The sequence below is a fragment of the Pseudovirgaria hyperparasitica genome, assembly GCF_010093815.1.
Source record: "Pseudovirgaria hyperparasitica strain CBS 121739 unplaced genomic scaffold EJ05scaffold_3, whole genome shotgun sequence".
Classification (NCBI taxonomy): Eukaryota; Fungi; Ascomycota; class Dothideomycetes; order Acrospermales; family Acrospermaceae; genus Pseudovirgaria; species Pseudovirgaria hyperparasitica.
Window position 1 is genome coordinate 350,480 of NW_022985551.1, and position 21,650 is coordinate 372,129.

At 40.3% G+C, this 21,650-nt stretch overlaps 3 protein-coding genes across 3 annotated transcripts; 1 reads left to right on the forward strand and 2 right to left on the reverse strand.

Moving 5' to 3' along the window:
• Positions 1 to 14,111: 14,111 nt before the first annotated feature.
• Positions 14,112 to 16,854, reverse strand: EJ05DRAFT_497366 (uncharacterized protein; the record flags this gene model as incomplete). Its single annotated transcript, XM_033746528.1, has 3 exons — positions 14,112 to 15,167; positions 15,222 to 16,243; positions 16,293 to 16,854. The coding sequence occupies 3 exons, from the start codon at positions 16,852 to 16,854 to the stop codon at positions 14,112 to 14,114; spliced, it is 2,640 nt and encodes an 879-aa protein (XP_033603254.1).
• Positions 16,855 to 17,376: 522 nt separating this feature from the next.
• EJ05DRAFT_483248 (uncharacterized protein) lies at positions 17,377 to 18,735 on the forward strand (the record flags this gene model as incomplete). The annotated part of the gene is made up of 1 exon (XM_033745236.1): positions 17,377 to 18,735. The coding sequence occupies one exon, from the start codon at positions 17,377 to 17,379 to the stop codon at positions 18,733 to 18,735; it is 1,359 nt and encodes a 452-aa protein (XP_033603255.1).
• Positions 18,736 to 19,384: 649 nt separating this feature from the next.
• On the reverse strand, positions 19,385 to 20,546 carry EJ05DRAFT_435325 (HET-domain-containing protein; the record flags this gene model as incomplete). The annotated part of the gene is made up of 2 exons (XM_033741693.1): positions 19,385 to 19,860; positions 19,913 to 20,546. Coding segments are annotated over 2 exons (1,110 nt in total), but the record flags the coding sequence as incomplete, so codon positions are not given.
• Between the last annotated feature and the right edge of the window lie 1,104 nt (positions 20,547 to 21,650).

Here is a 21,650-nt window from a genome sequence, read left to right on the forward strand (position 1 = left end):
TATTATAAGAGATATTAAGCTACTCGGATAAGACGGATATTCTTATAGTCGGCGGCTATGCTAGAGAGCTTCGTCTAATATATAATAGCCGTTATTATAGCATGGTCCGTGAATATAATAAACTATACTAATGATTTAACGAAGTGTTAAAGTTTAGTTACTAACTAAACTAGACCAGCCATTTTAAGTTCTATGGGCTAATAGTTTCGTTTAGTTACCGTGATAGCTTTACTAAGAAATAATATTAGTTATATTACTTCCTTTAGAAATAATTCTACCTAACGTAGCCATAACATTCTTAGGGGGTCGAGTAGATTGAGATTAGTCTCGTCGGGATCGATAGGATCGTTAACCGGAACTAATAATATTACTAGATCTAGGTCCCCGTAAACGTGGTACATAAAGACTCTAAAGCCATACTCTTTTAAAGCGTCGACGTCTAGAAACGTACGTCTTGCCGGCTTATAGTAATAATAGAAGATCGGGTCATCCTATAGTCCTTATATAGCTTAAAATGATTTAATAAGTGCTTTAGTCTATAGAACTAGCCTTTTCGAGGCCTATACTTTTTACTAAGTCTTTTTACGAGAGGCATAGCGGAAGAGCTTAGTACTAGCTTTTAGTAACGGTAAGACTAACTATATATAGTATAGTAACTATCCTCATAGATATCCCGCCATTCCTAGATATCGTTTAAGCGCTATAGTATCTTTTAGGAACTATATTTCTTTTAGAGCTATAATTCTTTCTACCTTTAAAGACAGTCCGAAGGCGTTAACTCTTTTTCCAAGGATTATAGTACTTAGATACCCGATAAACGTCTTGGTTACAGCGAGAGATATATTAAAGTTTAATAGTATACTCTATAGTTACCGTAAATAATGAATATACTCTTCGAATATCTTAGAGAAAACTACTATATCGTCTATATAGGCTTTTACCCATAGGAACTCTCGTAGAAGATTATCGAGTTCCCGCTACACGTGCTAGACTAAATTAACGTAGCCCATGGTAAGAACTTTCAGGTATTCTTAACCCCTATAGGTGTTTACCGTAAATTACTCACGATTTTCTTCTCGTACTAACCATTAGTAGAATATACTTATAGCATCTATTATTATAATATAGTAGTAATCTCGGCTAGCCTAGAGCATGTTATGTATTCTTATTAACGGGTAGGAATCTTTAACGGTAATTATATTAAGGCCTCTAATATTAATCACTACGCGTGGTTTCTATATCAGCCCATTTATCTTTAGATTATAGACCTCTCTCTAGACGATAAAAACTAGGGAGCCGAATTAGATAGGCTTTTTACTCTAATCCATTTTGTCGTTATCGTAAAGCCCGTTAAAGGTTTTATTAATTACTTTACGGTCCCGAGGGCCGACGTTATATACTCTAGTATATAACTTCTTAAGTTCGCGCTAGTCCTCTATAAGGATAAGCTTTACTTCCCTAGAGTTTACGATGGATTTTTTATCTTGCTATAACTCTATAAACTCTTTAATAAGTTCTTTATATTTTATAGCCTTCTCTTCCCTACTATAGAGTATTATTCCGTTTAGGAGACGAGTCTTAAGCTTAGAGTTAATATTCGCGGCTTCTAAGGGAGGAAGGGTAGCGAGGTCTACGTTAGTATCGGAGATTTAGTAGTATTCTATAATGTCTAGTTCGCGGATTTTACCGAGTACTATATTCCTTAGAATTATGAGTGTCTCGTTTCCGTCGTTCTTAATTATGATTCCTCTACTACTAGAGTCGATAACTACCGTATACATTACGGCTTATCGCTTCCTAGTAGCGGAGAGGTACTCTTTCGTAGGTTTAAAAAGCATATCGCGATTATTTAGGAGGTTACGTATGTCTATAAGAACCACGCCTCTTAAATTAGGCTTAATAGATACTAAGTACTATGCTCTTACTATAACATTTAACTACTTCTTATATCTTAGGCGGACGCTTATAGGAGCTACCGTATTTTAGCCGTACGGAAAGGTAATCGTACGGTTTTAAACTTTAATGTCCATTTCTTCTAGACTAATGGTATCTATACCTATTAGTAGTTTTAGTACTAGGTTTTTAATAATACGTGCTTCGCATTTAATAGTAACCGCGATATTAGTTCCTTCTACGGTAGTAGGTACCGTAAGTATTATTTTAACGGACTCGTTACTATTATAAACCTTATTACCAATACCCATAACTACTATTAGATGCATGAGTTTCGTGATATGCTTTTTATAATCTAGTAGGACTATGGCTAGCTAGTTTCTATCTACGAGACTTAGCTTTACTCCGGTATCTACGATTATTTATTTAGACTCTATGGTCCCGTTTAATATTACGTTTATTATAATATAGTTCTAATAACGAAAGCGGTGGCCTTTCGTTCCTATCCTTTTTACGGTACTCTTAATAACTCGTGGTACTAGTAGAGGCGACGGAAACTCGTCTACCATGTATATATAATCCACTAGCTTCTTCGGATGCTTTTCCGTAATATACTAATATAGCTTATTATTAGAAGGATACTTTTATCCATAGACGCGATAGTTCCTTGCTATAGTCCTTTTACTCTTCTACGGTTTCTTAAGCGATAGTACCGGTAGAGTCTTAACTTCCTTAGTTCTTACGAAGAAAACTCTAGCTAACTTCTTATAAGGTTCCTCGTCCGACTAGCTTTCTTTAGCTTACTCTTAAGCTTATCTACCCTAATCTTCGTCCGGCGAGTCTTCTTTATTTTATAATCCTTCTTAATTAAGAAACTCTACTAGAATGGTATTATAATAGGCGCGTTACGGCTTTATATAAGGTTGCCTCTCGACTTATATAGAAGTCGTCGTGGTCTTTTTAAAACTCTTTAGCTAATACTTACTATTCCCTTTATATAGGCGACGGTCTCTATTAGGACGGGAACTATAATAGACCTATATAGACCATTCTAATCCATGCAGCCACGTAGTGGCCAGAGCTAGGTTAAGTTAGCTAAGTTAAGCGAGGTTACTATATAAGTAGACCGTATAAACCAATTCCTACTCATTAGGAATCAACCTTATATAAGAGTAAGATTACTCTATAAATACATTCCTATATCTCTCTATAAACTATTAGACTACTATCCCACGTCTTTACTCTTTATATTTTAATTCCTCTCTATATAGTACGACGGTAGCTTATAGAGATAGCTTCTACTACACGCTATAATACCCGTGGCACTACCTTACACGAGAGACTCTCTCTAAATCTAAACGAAGAGAATAGTCTCCCTATAACCACCTCTACTAATAAGTATACTCTATAGGCTATCATACTAATAACTAGTATGGCATTCCGTATAACTATAGAAGATTACCTAGATAATAAGGAAGGAGTCTATTATACTCCATCGCGGTCTAGTTTATACTATACTAGATCTATCCTTACTATAAGACTAGACTCTATTAACGTTAATGAATTAATTTATTAGAACCGACTAACGTTAACCACGCCTTATAATAATATATATACTAAGCTACACGCGGAGAGGTAGTATTAGGCTTAGCTTAAGTAGTAACTTTGCGAACTCGACGAAGCGTAAGGACGAACCGCTAGACTCGAAGCCGTACTACGCGCTTTAGTACTAGTAGTAACTAATCTATACTAATATAGACTAACTTAAGCTAAAATATTCTAACTAAGTCTATTACTATCCTAGTTACCTCGGCCTAAGAAACTATCTTACTTTAACGGTAAAACCAGGAGGAGCTTTTACGAATAGGCTTACTAGTATAGCCGATTCTTCTACCTATTTATGAATAATAGTAATAAGATTAGATTCGTATAGAACTACCTAGACCTAACGCTATCTAAACGTTAGATAGTATATCGAATTAAATACCCTAAGGATGCGTATAACTAGGACACGTTCACCGAATTCCTTCTTTAATACTTCGGCAATAGAGCCGAGCGACGCGAATAGGCTTAGAGCTATATCTTTAAGACTTAATAGCGAGAGAGATAATCCCCGTTATAACTCCTTAAATACCTCCGACCTCTTTAGAGAGAAGCTAAGGAAGATCGCATGGTTCGATAATGCGACGACTTTAAAAGGTCCCTTAATCTAAGCGTAAAGGAACGTATCGACCTTATAACGTCTATCTCTACTAACCTTTAGATACTCGCGAATCTCGTAGAATAATATTAGCGTATAATAAATAACTAACGTCGTATAGGCGTATAACTATCCCTATTAATCTAATCTAATATAAAATCATCTAAAGAGGACCGGTTTAGTAATAGATCGCGCGGAATACCTTATGGGCGCTACTACTCTACGAACTCGAGAAGATAAGGCCCGTACCACGGATCTTTCTACTAGTTAATATATTAAGACGCGAGAAACGACTTATATAAACGATCTAAAGTCACCTACTATATCTATAGTAGGATAGGCCATATAGTACCCGAGTGCCGCTTAGGGAAACCACCGAATACTAATATAGATACTAAGTTAGTTATATACTATAAGTGCTAGTAGCTAGGACACATCGCGCCTAACTACCCGGTATACGATATAAAAAACTAACTATCTATAAGGAACCCTCGCGACTTATAGACATAACTAAAATAGAGGAATAACTAGCTAACTAGTATATCGAACTATAGGCTAGGCCTATTAAGGTCCCTCGTGGATAATATTAGACCGTAATACTTAATAGCGGTTTAGCTACTAACGTTATATCGACTTAACGAGTACGAGAACTTAACGTCAACATTTAAGTACTAATAGATACTACCTTCTATGGTATCGACGGTTCTATTAAATCGTAGGGTATCTATACTATTAAATACGGTATCTAGGATAGCGGGGGGAAGTAGAAACTCTACTACTTAACCTTTATTATAGTAGATAGTCCCTTCGACATAATCCTCGGTATACCGTAGCTTAAAAAATATAACCCGAAACTAGACTTCATCTAGAAAACAGCTGGCTAGCGTATATACCTACTATAATAGAACCTAGTATAGCTAGTTAACGATAAATAATTCTAGAAGGACTACGAAAAGGTAATCTCCGCTATCTATATCCTCTTACTTACTTAAAATAGAGAGCTTAGTATTAAAGTAGACGAAAACCTACTATATTAGTATAAAATATACTAATATATCGCGTTAGCGATTAACTCGTCCGAATTACCTTAATACTAATCTACTAACCTTACTATTAACCTTAAAGACGGTTAATAACCCCTATACGGACCCATCTACCCTCTATTAGAACCCGAGCTATAGGTCCTCCGAGAATACATTAAAAAGAACCTTATATAAGGATAGATTAGGCCTAGTATATCCCTAGCCGGAGCTCTAATCCTCTTTATAAAGAAGAAGGATAGGAGTCTCCGTCTATATATTAACTACTATAGCCTAAATAATATTATACGAAAGAATCGTTACCTACTACCTCTTATCTCTAAGTCTATTAATAGACTAGGGCGCGTGAAGATCTTTACTAAGCTCGATCTATATAACGCCTACTACCGCCTACGTATTAAGAAGGGCGATAAGTAGAAAACGGCGTTTAGGACCCGTTATAGACACTTCGAGTATATAGTAGTCCCTTTTAGACTAACTAACGCGCTAGGAACCTTCTAAGCGTATATTAATAACGTGCTAGTAGGTCTACTCGACATGACGTGTATTATATACCTTAATAATATTCTTATCTTCTCTAATAATAAAGAAGAACACATCTAGCACGTATACGTAGTCCTAGATAGGCTAGAAAAACATAAGCTATATATCAAGCTATCTAAATACGAGTTCCACTAGAACTATATTAACTTTCTTAGCTTCATTATTACTAATTAAGGTATAACCATAGAAAGGGATAGGGTTACTACTATTATGGACTAGCCTAAACTAAAATCGGTTTAAGATATACGTGTCTTTATCGGATTCGCTAATTACTACCGAAAATTCGTTAAGTATTTCTCCCGGCTAGTAGCACCGCTTAACGCGCGTACTACTACTATAGATTCGTCTATTACGGTCCGCGGTAGATAGAAATAGCGTAATATTAAATCATAGCCTATAGAATTATTAGAAGGCGAAAGGGCCTCCTTCGAGAAAATCAAAGAGGCATTTATAACTACTCTATTACTAGTATACTTTAACCCGACTAAACCTATCTATATTAAAACCAACGCGTTAGGATTTATAATCTTAGATATTCTCTTCTAGCCTAGACTAACTAAGTCTAAAAAGGTCTAATAGTATCTAGTTACGTTCTTCTCACGTAAAATAGTCGATATTAAGACTAGATATACTATCTATAACTAAGAGCTACTAGTAATAGTAGAGTCGTTTAAATAGTAGCGATATTATCTTAAAGGTACTATATATAACGTTAAGTTACTAACTAATTACTATAACTTAAAGGGGTTTATAAGTATAACGGTTTTAAACCGTTAATAGGTCTAATAGGCTAAGTAGCTTACGAACTTTTACTTTATAATCTACTATTAATCTAGAAGTATAAACCTAGCTAATAGAATATTAAGAAGACCTAACTATAAAGAAGGCGCCTAGGATTATAGTAGCTATAGGGTCCTAGAGTAGCTATAGGCCTAACTCTTAAGGACGAGGTTGGATTTTAAGTTATTAGGCGATTAGTAAGATACTAATATTAATACTAGTAATCGAATCTCTAAGACCGAAGCTAGTAACTAAAGACGCGATACCGAAGTCCCTAGTAGGCCGTTTATTAGCGCTATCGGGAAGGGCGATAATACCTAGCGTAAATATCTAATTAACCTTACCTAGTTAATCGTGGATCTATAGAAGATAGACCCGATAGTTTTAAAGTTACGTAAAATATAGTAAGATAGGTTATTACGGACTAAAGTAGACTATAAGTAGACCTTTATAGACGGCTTACTTTACTATAATAGAAAGTACTATATACTAATAGGTAATACGCGATTTAATATAGTTAGCCGATACTATAACGCTAACCTAGTAGGACACTTTAGGTATATACGTACCCTAAGCTTAATTTATTAGTACTATTTTTAGGAAGATATACCTAAGTACGTTAAAGAATAGATAGCTACTTATCTAATTTATTAAAGAACGAAGGCCCCTAGGCATAAGCTATATAGGAATTTATAGCCTCTTTTAGCCCCCCTCTTTATATAGAAAGACGTTACTATAGACTTTATAGTTAACTTACCTCTAAGCGAGATACTTAGGATAAGTTATAATTCTATTCTTATTATTATAGATAGACTTATAAAGATATCTAGGTATATCCTAGTATAGAAGACGATTACATCTAAAGAACTAGCGTAGGTATTCTAGAACGAGATTATTAAGGTCTATAGTATACTAAAAAGGATCGTTACGGACCGAGGAAGTACCTTTATATCTAAATTCTAGATATTATTCTACGAAATAGTAAGTATAAATAGGAATATATCTATAGTATTTTATCCTTAGACGGATAGCTAGATAGAGCGATAGAACTAGACGCTCGAGGCCTACCTACGTGTATTCTATAATTTTAAGTAGGATAACTAGGCCTCCCTACTAAGTATAGTAGAGTTCGTATATAATAATAGTTATTATAGTATAATAGATATTATACCTTTCTAGGCGAACCTCGGATATAGTCTAAGGATAGGTTTTAAGCCTTAGACGGTCTAATTTAATCGAATAATAGACGTGAACGTCCACGCTTAGGAATTAGCGATTAAAATCTTTAAAACCGTACGTAACTATCGCGCTATAATCTAATAAGTAAACGACTCGTATATAAAGTACTATAATAGGTTAGCTAAGAATTAGATGTACGAGGAGGGCGATAAGATTCTTCTTAATATCTATAATATATAAACGTTATAAGTAAATAAGAAGCTCGATTATAAAATGGCTGGTCCCTTCCGAATCAAACGTTATATTAGTATAAGAGCCTACGAGCTCGACTTAGGAAGCGATATAAGAATCTATAATATATTCTACGTCTTACTACTCGAAAGATTTCGATCTAACGTGTATGGCCGTACGAACGTGTAGTTATACTCTATTATACCCTAAGATAGACTAGACGTGTTCGAAGTGGACTATATTATTAAATATAGAATTAATAAAGATAGTATTTAGAAATATAGAATCCGTTAGAAGGACTATACTAAGGACGAGGATACCTAGGAACCAGTGGTATATATCTTAAGTTCTATAATAACTACGTATAAGTAAAAGATATAGAATAGCGTATTATTAATATAAGTATAGCGATGTCGCGGTCATCGTAAAAAGAAAAAGGATACCATAAAGAATAAAGTACTAAACTAGGAAATCTAGACGCGCACTAGGAAAACTCTATATAGTAGCCCTATAATTCAAGTATTATATGGTTACTAGACGCGAAGAAAGCGTAAATAACCATTTTAGAAACGCGACGCGATATACTATAATAGAATAATATAGAAGAGTCTAGAATGGACTAATATAGACTATTATATATAAGAAAAACATAGGACTAAGAACCTAAAAAAAGGTACCCTACCATAGAATTAAACTCTTAATATAAAATATAAAAGGTTAGAGTATCTAAACCGATAACTACTAGACTACTAGTTCGGGTACTCTAATAGAATTTATAGAGATAAACTAATTTATATATGGTGCCTATACTTAGATAACTTAAGGAAAATTAGAATATAGAAACCGATAGTTATAAGCTAAGCGAGCGCATATATAATATTATTAAGTTAAGAATTAAATTACTAGAAACTAGCCGACGGGTATCTAAACGGTCTAAAAAGGACTAAAACGGATAAAAGCTAGGTAAATAGAGCCGGCGCGCACTATCTATAGTAGATCTAGAATATATAGAGCTAGGCATAGAGCTAATATATAGAGCTAGAACTATAGAGCTACTTCTCTATCTTATTATCTATTCTAACCTCTAGTATAGTCCTCTCTAACCGTACGATATAGTAGTAGAGGATAACGACCTTAGCCTCTAGAGTAATAACCTAATCTATTAGAGTCTAGAGGGAAGAGCCTTAAGCGCCGGAGTGTAGCGACTAGGTCTAAAGTTAGCTAATATAATCTAGAATAATCTAGAAGGGAATATATACCCTCTTATAAGGCGACTTAGAGGGAGAAATAGTAGACCTCTTATAAGATCTATTAGTAGCGCGAGACGGACGAGGGGGGATAGAGTAAATCCTCTCTACGGCCTCTATAGCTAGGATAGACTCTCTAGAATAGGTAGCCTAGGCGCTAGGGATCTCGCGGCGGCTAGAAAAATTAACGGGTATTAAAAATAATTAACGTACTTATAACTTATACTTTAATAACCTCTAGAAAGAGCTTATAGCGCTCCCTAAACTCCCTCTATATAGTAGATAGACGGCTATAAGGACCCCTAAGGGTCTCGCGGACGCGAAGGTCGTTATATATATCTTATATATATATAGGAACCTAAGAATGTATTAGCGCGGACCACTTTAGATTATACTAGATTAAGATAGCCTATTATACTTACCTATAGATAAGTCTTACTAGTTATAGTATAGCGGCGGTAGCGGGTAGATAGAGTAAAGATAGGGCGTATAGGCCCGTCGCGGTTAGTAGAGTAGTAGCTAATACTAGAGTTAGAGCGAAAGAGATATTTAGAGCCGGCCGTATAGCCCTTAATATACTTATAGTATATTAAACCGTAGTTTACCGTTTTCCTATGGCGTAAACCGCGACTATATTTAGTATCCTTAGTGACCTAGGCCTTATTATTAGTAGGCTAGGGTTTAGAGTAAATATTAAGGTTCTAAAAGAATCTAGAGCGACTAAATCGGTCTATATTAGACCGGAAGGAAGAGCGGCGAGGCGGCGGCGTGGGTAAGCGCGAGGGCTCGCGATTATTATCTATAACGAGATCTTCTTTATCCTCTAGAGGAGGTAGAGTAGATAGCGTACGCTTTAGAGTAAGAGGAGAACCTACGACTACTTTATCTATAAGTTTAATACTAGAATTACCTAGATTAGAGCGACTAGTAGCTATATTAGTAGTAGAGGTAGTAGTAGTAGTAGCTCTAGCTACTCTCTTCTCCGACTTAGAGCGCGCCTTTATACTACCGCGATAGGTAGGCTTCTTAGCCGGCGTGGCCGGGGAGGAGGCGATATCTTTAGAGCGAGTCTTATGAGAGAAGGAGGTAGGCTTAGAGATAGAACTAGTATTAGATATCTATATATATATATATTAGCTAGAGATCTAAGGAAGGAATATTTATCTACCCTTAACGGCGATTAATAAAGCTAAATTAGTAACCGTAATAACGCGAATAGGTTATATAGGACCGGTTCTAATAAGAATAGACTACTATAGACCCTTCTAAACCTAAACTAGGGAAGATAGTATATGAATTAATAACTTACCTTAAGAGCGAGGTGGATATACTAGAGAATAAAATTAAAGGCGAGCGAAGCTAAATATATGCTTAACTAAAGTAGCGATCACGTGTTCTAGGTAGTAGCTATAAAGTAAGGGATAAGCGCGTATATAAACTAATAAAAGTAAACTAGAATCTCGAGTTTATCTATATTAAGGATAGTTATAACGTTATAGGAACTTAGTTACGGATATATAGATACACGATAGATTATAGAGACTTAGAATTATATATACTTAAGTACTTTAGGGCGAAGCATAGAAAGAAGAAGAATATTATTAGGACGGGAACTATAACGGACCTATATAGACTATTCTAATCTATATAGCCACGTAGTAGCTAGAGCTAGGTTAAGTTAGCTAAGTTAAGCGAGGTTACTATATAAGTGGACCGCATAAACCGATTCCTACTTATTAGGAATTAACCTTATATAAGAGTAAGATTACTCTATAAATACATTCCTATGTCTCTCTATAAACTGTTAGACTACTATCCCACGTCTTTACTCTTTATAGTCTCTACCTTAATACTAGTTTTAACCGCGGTCTTTACTAGACCTTTACTCGTTTATCTAAGAAGATACGACTTAGATTACTTTCTCGCTTTCTTTTATTATCTGAAACTTGTTAGGGCGGTCCTCTCGTCCGCCGCTACTACTATATCGCGTCCCGCGGTTCCCTCGAAAGTAGTCGTTTCCGACTTCTTTTTCTTTACGAGGATAGCGGTTCGACGGATACTAGCCTTATAACGCTTTACTAGAATAGGAATAGTCGAACTTACTCTACTTATAGAGTTCACGCTAGGTCTATAACTTCTATTCGAGCTATTTATAAAAGGTATCTAGATTAGTATTAGATCCGGGTTCCTCTATGCTCACCCTAAATCTTAGATCGAGCTTATTCTAGGCCTATACCATAATAAGTGCTTTAGATTTTAAATTTACCTCTTTATAAGCCCTAAGTACTTTCATAATATAGTTAGTTATACTCTAGCCTCCATGTAAGTTCTCGGGGCCATATAATATACCTTAGAGTCTCTTTAAGGCGGCACTTAGAGGTATAGAGAATCTCTTTTTAAGTTTCTTAACCTAGCGCTTAAGTCTATCTCCGCTAGTAAGACTTAACTTTATAGCGTTACTTAATTAAGAGCTATACCAAATTTACACCGTGCCTCTAAGATACTTATAGAGATTGTAACGAATGATTTTCGTAGGGTATATCTACTAATAGTTCCTTATTACGTTAATAAACGGCTGAACGGATCTATAATAGACCTTTCTATTCTTATTATAAACATCTTCCGTTCTCGAAGGATCTATACTCGGATCGAAGAATCTAATATCCTCCGTCCTAAACTTCGTGTCTCTTAGATTTAAGCTATTATTATCTTTATAGTCTCTAGTTTCCGTAGTTCGCCGGCGACGATACGGGGGCATATATAATCTATAACGGTAACCCTAAGCTCTATCGTCGTCTCCCTATAGATTATTATCCGAGCCTTCGCTTAGATTATTATCGTTCCTTAAAACTCTTACTATAGACTAAGCTTACCTATAGTAGTCATTTCTAGACGGACGGTCTCTAGAAAGTTCTTCTTTATTTCTTCCCTAAGGCCTTTCCTAAGAGGGCGCGACTTAGCTAGCTCTACTTTATTCTACTAGCGGATTTACCCTCTTACGATTATTAAGTACCGCTGAAACTATTATCGTAATTTACGCGATCATTTCTACGCTTAGTATATTAGGCTAGGCTTACTAAGCCATAATAGAAACTAGAATTAGAGCCGGGATTAGAGGCTCGAGGCTTTAAGGCGTTCCGACTTACTCTCCGCTTCTCTCTATGCCTTAGCTCGAGCTTCCTCTCTAATAAGGATTCTCTAGTACTATAATCGCCTTATAAGGATTAGAGATTATCGTCTCGTAAGAATTAGAGTTCTCTAGTCTTACGGGTTTATCGTAAAACTCGAAGTCTTATAGTCTTACGGGCCTTTTCTTTAGCGTAGTAGGAACTTTAATTAATAATAGAGGGGACGAGGAAGGTAAATTTACTTCTCTTAGCTATACGAAGTTTCTAAAGTTACTAAAATATTTAGATTAACGGAAATTTACCGCTAGCCTTTTAACCTTTATAGCTTCGGTAGTCGCTAGACGTATTCCGTAATCCTTATTTATAAGATAGTTCTAGTTAGAAGGATATCTATCTTCCTAAGGCTATTTACCCCTAGACCGTAAACGATTTCGATTTCTTAAGACTTCTAGGTATACGTAGGTAATACCTCGAAGTAAGATAAGGGTATAGGGGTTTAATTTATGTAGTAGGCTATCTTTAAAGTAATAAATAAGTTAATAAGCTATTTTAATAACTTACTCTAATAGCTTAGGAATCGGTTCCTTCTATAATACTAGTAATAGAGCTAGTATATCTTATATATTCCTAAGTATACCGAGAATATCAGCCGCGAGAGGCGCGGACGTAAGCTTCTCTAGTATACTTAGATAATTAGGAATGTTTAGTAGGAACCTACTCTAACCTTAGTAGCTCGCGGAAACTAAGGCTTCGCGTACTAATCGTCTTGTCTAATTAGTACTAACCTATTCCTATAAAGTAGAGTTCGACTAGCACTAAGTATAACCGGTCGTAGTATAGTATTATATTCCTTACTTAACGGGAACTAGGGAATCGTAGGGAGCTCGATCCTTTTAATGCACGACTCGTTTAGGAATACTAGTACTTATACTACGTTCCTATAATACTCTGGAATAAGTCTTACGGAAATTAGTGTGGTTAGAATAAGGTAAGGCCTTTAAAGCGGATACTTATTCCTATTTTCCTCTAGTGGCAAATCCTTTATTTACCGTTCCCGTGGCTCCTTCCTTAGGACTCCTTTTATAATTTAATACTCTTATAAGTCTTAATAATAGTAACGGTGACGAACGTTACCTAGTGCCTAGTATTCTCTTATCCTTACCGATTATCTTACCGTTTTTATGAACTTCTTTTACTAAATTTTACGGAAGCGTCTTTTATTTACTAAGTCGGGATATTAACGTCTTTTGATTCGGCTTTGGAGAACTAGTACGTTAGGGCGTTAGTGTCTTATATTCGACTAGTACTATCTTTCTTTCGAAAATGATTAGCTAGTAGTATGCTTTTAGCTACTAAGATATTAAGGATAGAGATGTTAAGTCTTAGTCAAGTATTAAATTAATTGCTAGCTACTTTATAGAATCTACGGCTATCTATATCGGACCTTTAGTCCGTAGTTCTTACCGTTATTCGTCTCCTTGTTACTTTCCGTAATAGAATCTTATATAATTTTATTTATATCTTACTATAAGAATATTTATTAAGTTTTTCTAAAAGACTAAAGAATCTTAAAGAGATAGATAATAGAGAAAATCTCTATTTTCTCTTCTTCTCTTCTGAATATACCTTAGTACCTTAGTAGTTACCTTTTTTATATATGCTACAGAGCTTTTCTTAGAATTACTAATTAATCTTTTCTTTTCTTTTTCTTAATTTTATCACATAGAAAGTAAGAGACTATATAGAAGTATATTTAGATATAATTAGAAAACTTTCTAGAGTCCTAGTTCTAGAGTTATTAGAGAAAATATAAGTTTTTAAGAATTAAGAGAAAATGTATATGTTGCCATTCCTGACATGTCCCTCCCTACTATCCAACCAACTCACAACTCCCCAACAACCGCAACTCTCCCAACGCCTGCGGATTATCCGCACAGCAGCGCCCCTTCGTCAGCTGCTGCTTCCCCGCCATACCCACAAGGCCCGGCGCAGTACCCTTCTGCTCCAGTTTGCCCCCAACACCCGTCCGGCATGTCGTGTCGACAGCCGCGCAGCTCAATTGTTTGCCCTTCTCGAGCCGGCAGGCTTTGCCACAGAATTCGATGTTTCTGCTAACGGGCGGGGACCCAGGCGACCCGGCGCACTGCACGGTGCGCACTTGGCAGCCGGTGCTGCAGCCGCCGGCACAGGAGAAGAGGGATTTGACATCGCGCAACCGATCCCCAGCGAAAATGTCGCTGATGTTCCAGCCGTCATCATTCCAGTCCATCTGGTGGTCTGAAAGCTGGATCATCGGGCCAAGTGGTGCGGGCGATGACGGAGGCGGCAGCGCTGTATCGTTATCCGAGGAGTCGGGAGGAGGCTCTGCGTATCCGGCCGAGCCAGAGACGCAGAGAGAGGTGTCAAACCAAGTAGCTGCAGCAGCATCGCGCCACAGCTGGCTCATGTTCCATGCGTTTTGCAGCGTGTAGTATATGCGGCAATTTGCAGCCGAGTACTTGAACTGCAGCGGCAACGTTTCGTTGCTTCGGACTTGATTGCGGAGAGTGATTCCGGCGAAGGTCGTGAAGATGCCGGTCTCGTGTGGACGTGGTAGCAGCGATGCAGCGGTTGCGTTGCCATTACTGTTGACCCATGCAAAGTCGTTGTCGATGTCCTCGGCCGTGTATGCGGCGGCGCCTCGGGAGCCGCTGGCGTATTGCATTGGAGCTGGACCGGAAGGGTGGCCGCCGGCGACGACTGTGCGGATGCCTTTCCGGGTCATCATCTCCACGAATAGAACACATGCTGAAGCGCAGGTGCTGTCGGTGAGGAGCACAATGTCTTCTGGGCTCCATGGTGGGGGCTCGGGTGGGCCGTCGGGGGGAAGATGGAGGTCGCCGAATGCGGAGCCGGTGAACTCTTCATTGGTCCAGTTGTATTGCTCCTGTTGTGGTCAGTATGAATAGGATTACGAGAACAATCGTGGGGAAGGACGCACTGTTCTCGAAAACTTCCAGGTGGAGTTGTGGATGATCGGACCATTGTACTCTTGCCATGAGGTGAAATTCCTCCCGGTATCAGGATTAATCCTGTTCGTAATGACCCATTCATTTCCTGCAAAGTCATATTTGTCACCATCTTCCAACGGCAAACTATCCCAGTAATTGGTATATTCGTTCCCAAGAACATTAGCGATATCTTCTACTCGGCGGTTGGAACCGGCAAATGGAGGCGGACCCGGAAAGAAGTATCGATATAGTTGACGTGTAAGCAAAGGAGTCCCCCCCTCATTACTCTGTAGGTCTATGAGAAACTTTGACATGCCAGCCTCTTTGGCCAGGGCCGTGAAGCTGTGGACAGCTTCGTCAAACTCAATCACCTGGTCTCCGGTCTGATAAAAGCTGGGTATGCTTAGAACAGCTGTCGAGATGTCCCGGAGGAGATATCCAGTGACCACGCCACCGTTTCCGACAGCAAGATTCGCCTGGACAATATCGGGATTACTGGGATACGCGTGTTGCGAGACTTCATACCAGCTAGTAAGGGCAGGTTCTGCGCTGCCTTGTTGGTCTTGTCGAGGAGACTGTCGTTTCATCCCCTCTGCATTCTCAACACCGGGCGGTGGTGGGTTCGCAGGACATGTACCATCATCGGAGCAGGATGATGGGAGAAGACCTAGGACGAAATAGTTGTAGAAGTCTCCAGGAGTAGCCAGAGGGCCTGTTGCGTTGGGTACGTCATTGTAGAACGCGACCCAGACTGTTTCGAAGGAGGTTCCGTTTTCGCATGTGAATGTGAGATTGTCGCCCGGGTACAATATTGCGCTGCCAGCAAAAGCGCTGTACACATCTACTGGCTTGTCCGAAGGGACGGTCATGAGCTGGTTCCAGTCGGCATGAGGCTCCACGTTGCCTTGTGAGTTCTCACTTGCAAAGCGGGTGAGGAAGGGTATCGCCTCTTCTCCATTTATTTTCGTGATGGGACTGATCTCAAAGCCTTGCTGACGCTGAACCAAATCATCTGCTTCTTATGAGTAATTAAATTGATTGCAAAGCAAGAACGTACTGACCTGTGAAGTAGATTTGCGGAGCTTCCAAGCCGTCCCTGGATACAGAGGAAATCTCATAGGGACTCGCAAACGAGAAGGCAGCCAAAATACCTTGGTTCAACTCCACATGAGAGTCGTGAATTGCGTTGACAATCTTGATGGTTGCGGCTTCAAAGTCGTACTGATTTTGAAAGACACCAGACGTAGTTGCCTGCTTCAGCCGGTCTAATTCCGCAAGCAAATCAACAGCCGGTTGTTGATAGCCCTGAGGAGGATTCGCGAGATATGGCAGCGTTCCTTGAAACTGGAGAGTCTCATTGTAGTATTGGATGAACCGCAGTGCAACCTCTGGATGGAAAGGAACATATATCAGGCATTCGTATGCTAGAGAGGCTGGAAAAACATAGTACTCGGCGTCGACATAGGATAGGATTTCTCCACAAGCTGTCGATAGAGGATCAGCGGCCCGATTGATCAACGGCGGGTTCCGCAGGTACACATCTGGTAACGGTACTGAGTCCGCGCTACCAAAGTGAGGTGAGAGGTACGCAAAGACAAGCGCTGTCAACTTGAAAGAATACATCTTATTCAGTAACATACGGCAAAGCATACGCTTGCGGCAAACGTGTGTAGGCACATCGTCTCAACAGCTGGAGCTTGGGCGATTCAAGAGGCCTCTAAATATCAGCGACCCTTGTCAAAAGAGGCAAAGTTCGAGTCACTCGATTCAAAATTCAATCAAATCGCTGGTCAATCGGAAAGGCCTTTTGGCTGCCTGGCCTTGAGCGATCAACTTCCAAGTGTGTTTTGTCTCGGGAATGCCTGCCTCCATGTCACTGACTCTTGCCGAGACTCGTCCCGCACCTATCATGTAGGCCTCTGGCAGTTGAGTGTGACGAAAATGCATTGATATGCATCGTTTCACACATGAGGAAGACTGCGCACGTAAGCTGAACAACCTTATCGGGACTGTTCTGCGCACATCCACATCAGCTGAACAACCTTTTCGGGACTGGTGCTCAGCCTCGTCGAAGGACGTTCACTTACTTTTGTAAACTATTTACGATCTCGAGAATCATGTAGAGCAATACATAGTTGTTCCATCATGGACGAGGCGCTAGAGCTCTGTTTCGCTGAGGACCACGACATCTTACCAGACATCTACGTGGATTTGTTTAGTAACTTTTTGGACTCCGACCTGTTCGAACAATGGCAAGAGATAGGATGGCATTTCCACTGTACTGGTGGACCAGGATGTGGAAAGGTACAGATAATCACCAAGCTGGTACAAGACTACATATTAACCTTCATGGAGACAACCTTGGCGGCAATCGTCAGTAGCAAGCTGAGAACGAAGTCACAAAACGTCGTAGCATCCATCTTTATCACCAAGCGAGTCGCGGGTTACCCAGTATCTCTCCTGCGTATATACTTTCTGGACATGCTTCACTCCCAGCTCCTCGAATTGTCCACTAGTGCTGTAGACAAAGGAACGGACCGCAAGGAGCGTATCCAGCAATATCGGCACAGTATATATGAGTTCCTTGATACGAGGAAACACGTTTTCTTGGTGATAGACAGCATTGACTACTGCGATACGATCTCTTCTGTGGTGCTTGAGGAGGAACTGACTATGCTTCATGATCATGGGCTCCGAATCTTCACCACTTCACGAATCCCGAGCTTGTTCAAAAAGGAAGAGATGGAAGATGAAAAGTGCAGAGTTCCAGAATGCATAGACGGCCTGAACCGATTCTGGTGGCGGAGTAGGGCGTCTAACGGGTCAGAAGTCTACAGTGTCTGCGCGTCCTGTAAGAGCACCGACAAGTCGTATGACGACCTAGAAGTATTCCCTTCACAAGTGGAATACCGCATGGATGAATGCGTTACCGATGCCAAGCTTCGGGAGTATGTAGCTTGGGATCTGAATAGAGAGCACGGATACCTTGGCCTAGGCTTACCGAACGAACATCTACCACAGTACCAGGGGTCAAGACTCGGACAGCAGATGCAGCAGACTGAAGAGTATACAACTCAACTGGTCGATCACGTAGTAGAGTCTGGCGCTTTCAATGTTGCAATTGTGAAGATGAGGCTCGACAACTTACTCCATGCAACTTCATTAGAACAAGCAATGTCATTGCCGGATAGGTTACCAAGAAACCTTCAGACGTTCTGCGATGCAATCTTGAAGCCGATCACGACGATGTCGGATGAAGAAACAAAGAACAAGATCTGCGGCCTGTTGGTGCTGGAAGACATCGTCGACGAGGATGATGATATCGATCCTGGCGAGGAGTTACTTGCGTTGATTCGTAAAGCTAATGGCCTTCTTGCTGTGTTTCCGGATGGAACACAATGTTGCAATCCCGTCCTTACAAGATACATTAACGACGACTATGATGAGGATTTGTATACGATAAAGTGCAACGTGAGAAATCAGGGAGCGGGTGTCACGGTCTAATCAGAATAGAAAGCTGCGCATAGGCCCCCGGACTGGCTAGCAGAGGGTAACACACTCACCTGAACTTGGTTCATCTGATCAGTATGTCCCAGCCAGTGTCTTTCCCTCGAGTCCCAGGTAGATGTTCGTGGTCTCCATCGCAGATATTTCGCAAAGAGGTCCAAGACCGCTGGTCCAGACCTGTAAATCGAAAAGAGCCTGATCTTGTAAATTGTCGAGGGATTTCGCTCACTGGAGTAAGTAGCAGACCGATGCCAGTATATCGCCAATCTGACTCCCCACGAGGCGAGAAATCTCGGCTCTCACCTTCATTTTTGGTGTATGCCAGAATGCAGAAGCTTGAATTGGTGTCTCGTGGAATCGTGTCTGGAAAGACATCAATCACACCTTCACTCAGCTTCAGATCGAAAGTCCAGCTTTCACCACGCTCTTGAATCTCCACGCTCCCCACGTGACAAGTTATCTCTATGGCTCGTTCGTCCCATGTCAGTAGATCATGGGTTGCTGCAGAGTCGGACTCTGCTGGCAACTCAGATGGCATGTGTATAATACCTTGCTCTGCCTTGTGCAAAGATACAGCCCGGACTGGGTTACCACTATGATCTTTCGCTTCTTCAGTCCTGTTCTTATTGATTCTGGTGGGAAGGTCGATCATGCCTCTGATAGACGCCCAGGACCAAGTAGGAAACCTATGAATGTCGTTCTCCTTTGGATCAGGAGCAGGGCGTTGAGATGGCGTGGCGACCCTCCACGCAAGTTGTTCCACAAGGTGTATGAGCCAAAGCCCTCCGTGATACTTGTCGCCAGTGGCCTCCTCAACCAGCACCGCAACACCCTCGAGTGCCTTCAGCTTATCCTTCCATTTGGTCAAGTTGCACCGAGTGTAATTTCCGACAGCAAGCTGCCAGAAATTCTCAATCGAATCGTCACCTCTTCCCCAGGTCTGGTGAGCTTCAAAGAGTTTCCGCTCATGCAGTCTCATTCGCCAATGTCGGTCGCTCGCCGCCCGTCCGTCCAGTGCGTATGGTAGACCCTGAGGAAACACTTCACTCGCAGTGAGTTCTGCACAGTCCCAGAATACCTGATTCCGGCCATAATGCACGATTCTGGCTGCCAGCATACGTTCTGACGCTTATTAATCTATAGCGAGAGGCCTGTTTGAACGATGTAGACTGACCTTGAAAAACCCACGCTCTGCTGTAGAGGTACAATCTAAGAAGCTCTGACTCCCACCAGTCCTTTCGAAATACAGACCAGTTTCGGTTAGTGTAGACTTTTGTCCGTGCAGGAGTACGAAAGTGCGCTGGTAGGAATGAGCTTCGCTGGCGATCTCGGAAAAGGCCCATTGTTGCGTTGCAGCTATCGGCAGCAGCGATATTGCATAAAGCGCTCCGGTACACCTGGTGCATCAGGGGAGCTTGGAACGTCCAGTCTGTCCCACCGTCGCCTTGCTGGATGATACAAAGAGAATCTATCCAGAGCCATGACAGACCAAGATGCTTTGCAACTAGTATTGCTTCTTGAAACGTCTTTGGTAGCCGAGACCATTCGATACCAGAGGCTTCGAAGAGCTTTTGGTTGTCTTTAGTAAGCGTGTCAAACTTATGAATCTTATGATTACCCCAAGCGTGGCTAAGTGTCGCATATAGGAGTCCTGTCACTGTCGATTGAAATTCTTTATCACTTTCCACTATCCTAATGTTGGCTCCTAGAGGAACGTCGATCTTCAGCAGACGTCTGGGGATGAATGGAGCATGAGGATTGGTGAGAAGTTTTTTGCATCTTGTATGTTCTTCTCGACAGGTTTCCATCCATGCCGTAATTTGATTGAACGATTGTTCGAGCTTTGTACTTCGCCCGAAATGTCTTTCTGGGGGAACTAGACTGTTGTAAGTCACACGGGAGGCTTACACAGTGACGTATCTCACCATCAATATCTGGTATGAGCGAAAAGATTCGGTCTTCCAACAAAGCCGCATTTAGATGGCCTAATGGGCGAAACGTGAGAACAATCTCGCCACCAGTTGTCTCCCTCGTAGACCCTGGTCTGCGGAGCGACCATCTGTAGAGAGGAAGGTTGACATCAGCTCTTATGTGACCGTCTTGGAGGAATTGGTGGTAAAGGTCTTGACAGATCATACAAGAAGTATTGAGGGACCTCTTCAGGGAATCGACATCGTTGTGATGGGTTCCGACCAGCTCGTCGCCCTTGAATTGCTGATGCAAGCAAAAATCGCAAAGCTTATTGCCAACGCCACGTGATATTGGTGGCTCATTGCGGATCGTTAGTTGTTCAATCATGCTGAGTCTCGTCTGAGTCTTGTCCCACAGTGAAGAGGATCTGTCGCCTAGGAAACGTTTGTTTCCAAATGAAGGGGCGGTCGCCGGGCTGCGTTTTGGGTGTTGCCTGCTCGTTTCGAATTGCCTAAATTGGCCTCAGCCGCATTCGAACAGCGATATCCAGACATGGGTTTCTGCAAGGCAAGCAATAGCAAGAGTACAATTGTCTTGAATTACCAAGATAAGCGACCTAGTTAGGCTTCGGCTTATAATTAAACTAATAAAATTACCTTGGATTAGGAAGAATTACCGATTACGTTATAGTATATATATTAAACGAAAAGTAGGGCTAAATATAATCGATAGCACCACGTGCTTAAATCTCGTGCTCTATCACGTGATTATCACGTGACGGCTACACATTATCCTCTTGGGTTACGTGATTATCACGTAACTTAGCTAACTATCTAGATTACCTAGTTAGGGGGCCCGCTTACGATTAGTAAGCGGCTAAAACTCCTTATTAGCTATATATAAAAGATCTATTACCCTTTCTTTTTTAAGTCTACTTCGTATAACGAAACAATAATATAATCCCCTTCTTCCCATCGCTTGTCTTATCTTACATTTATTCT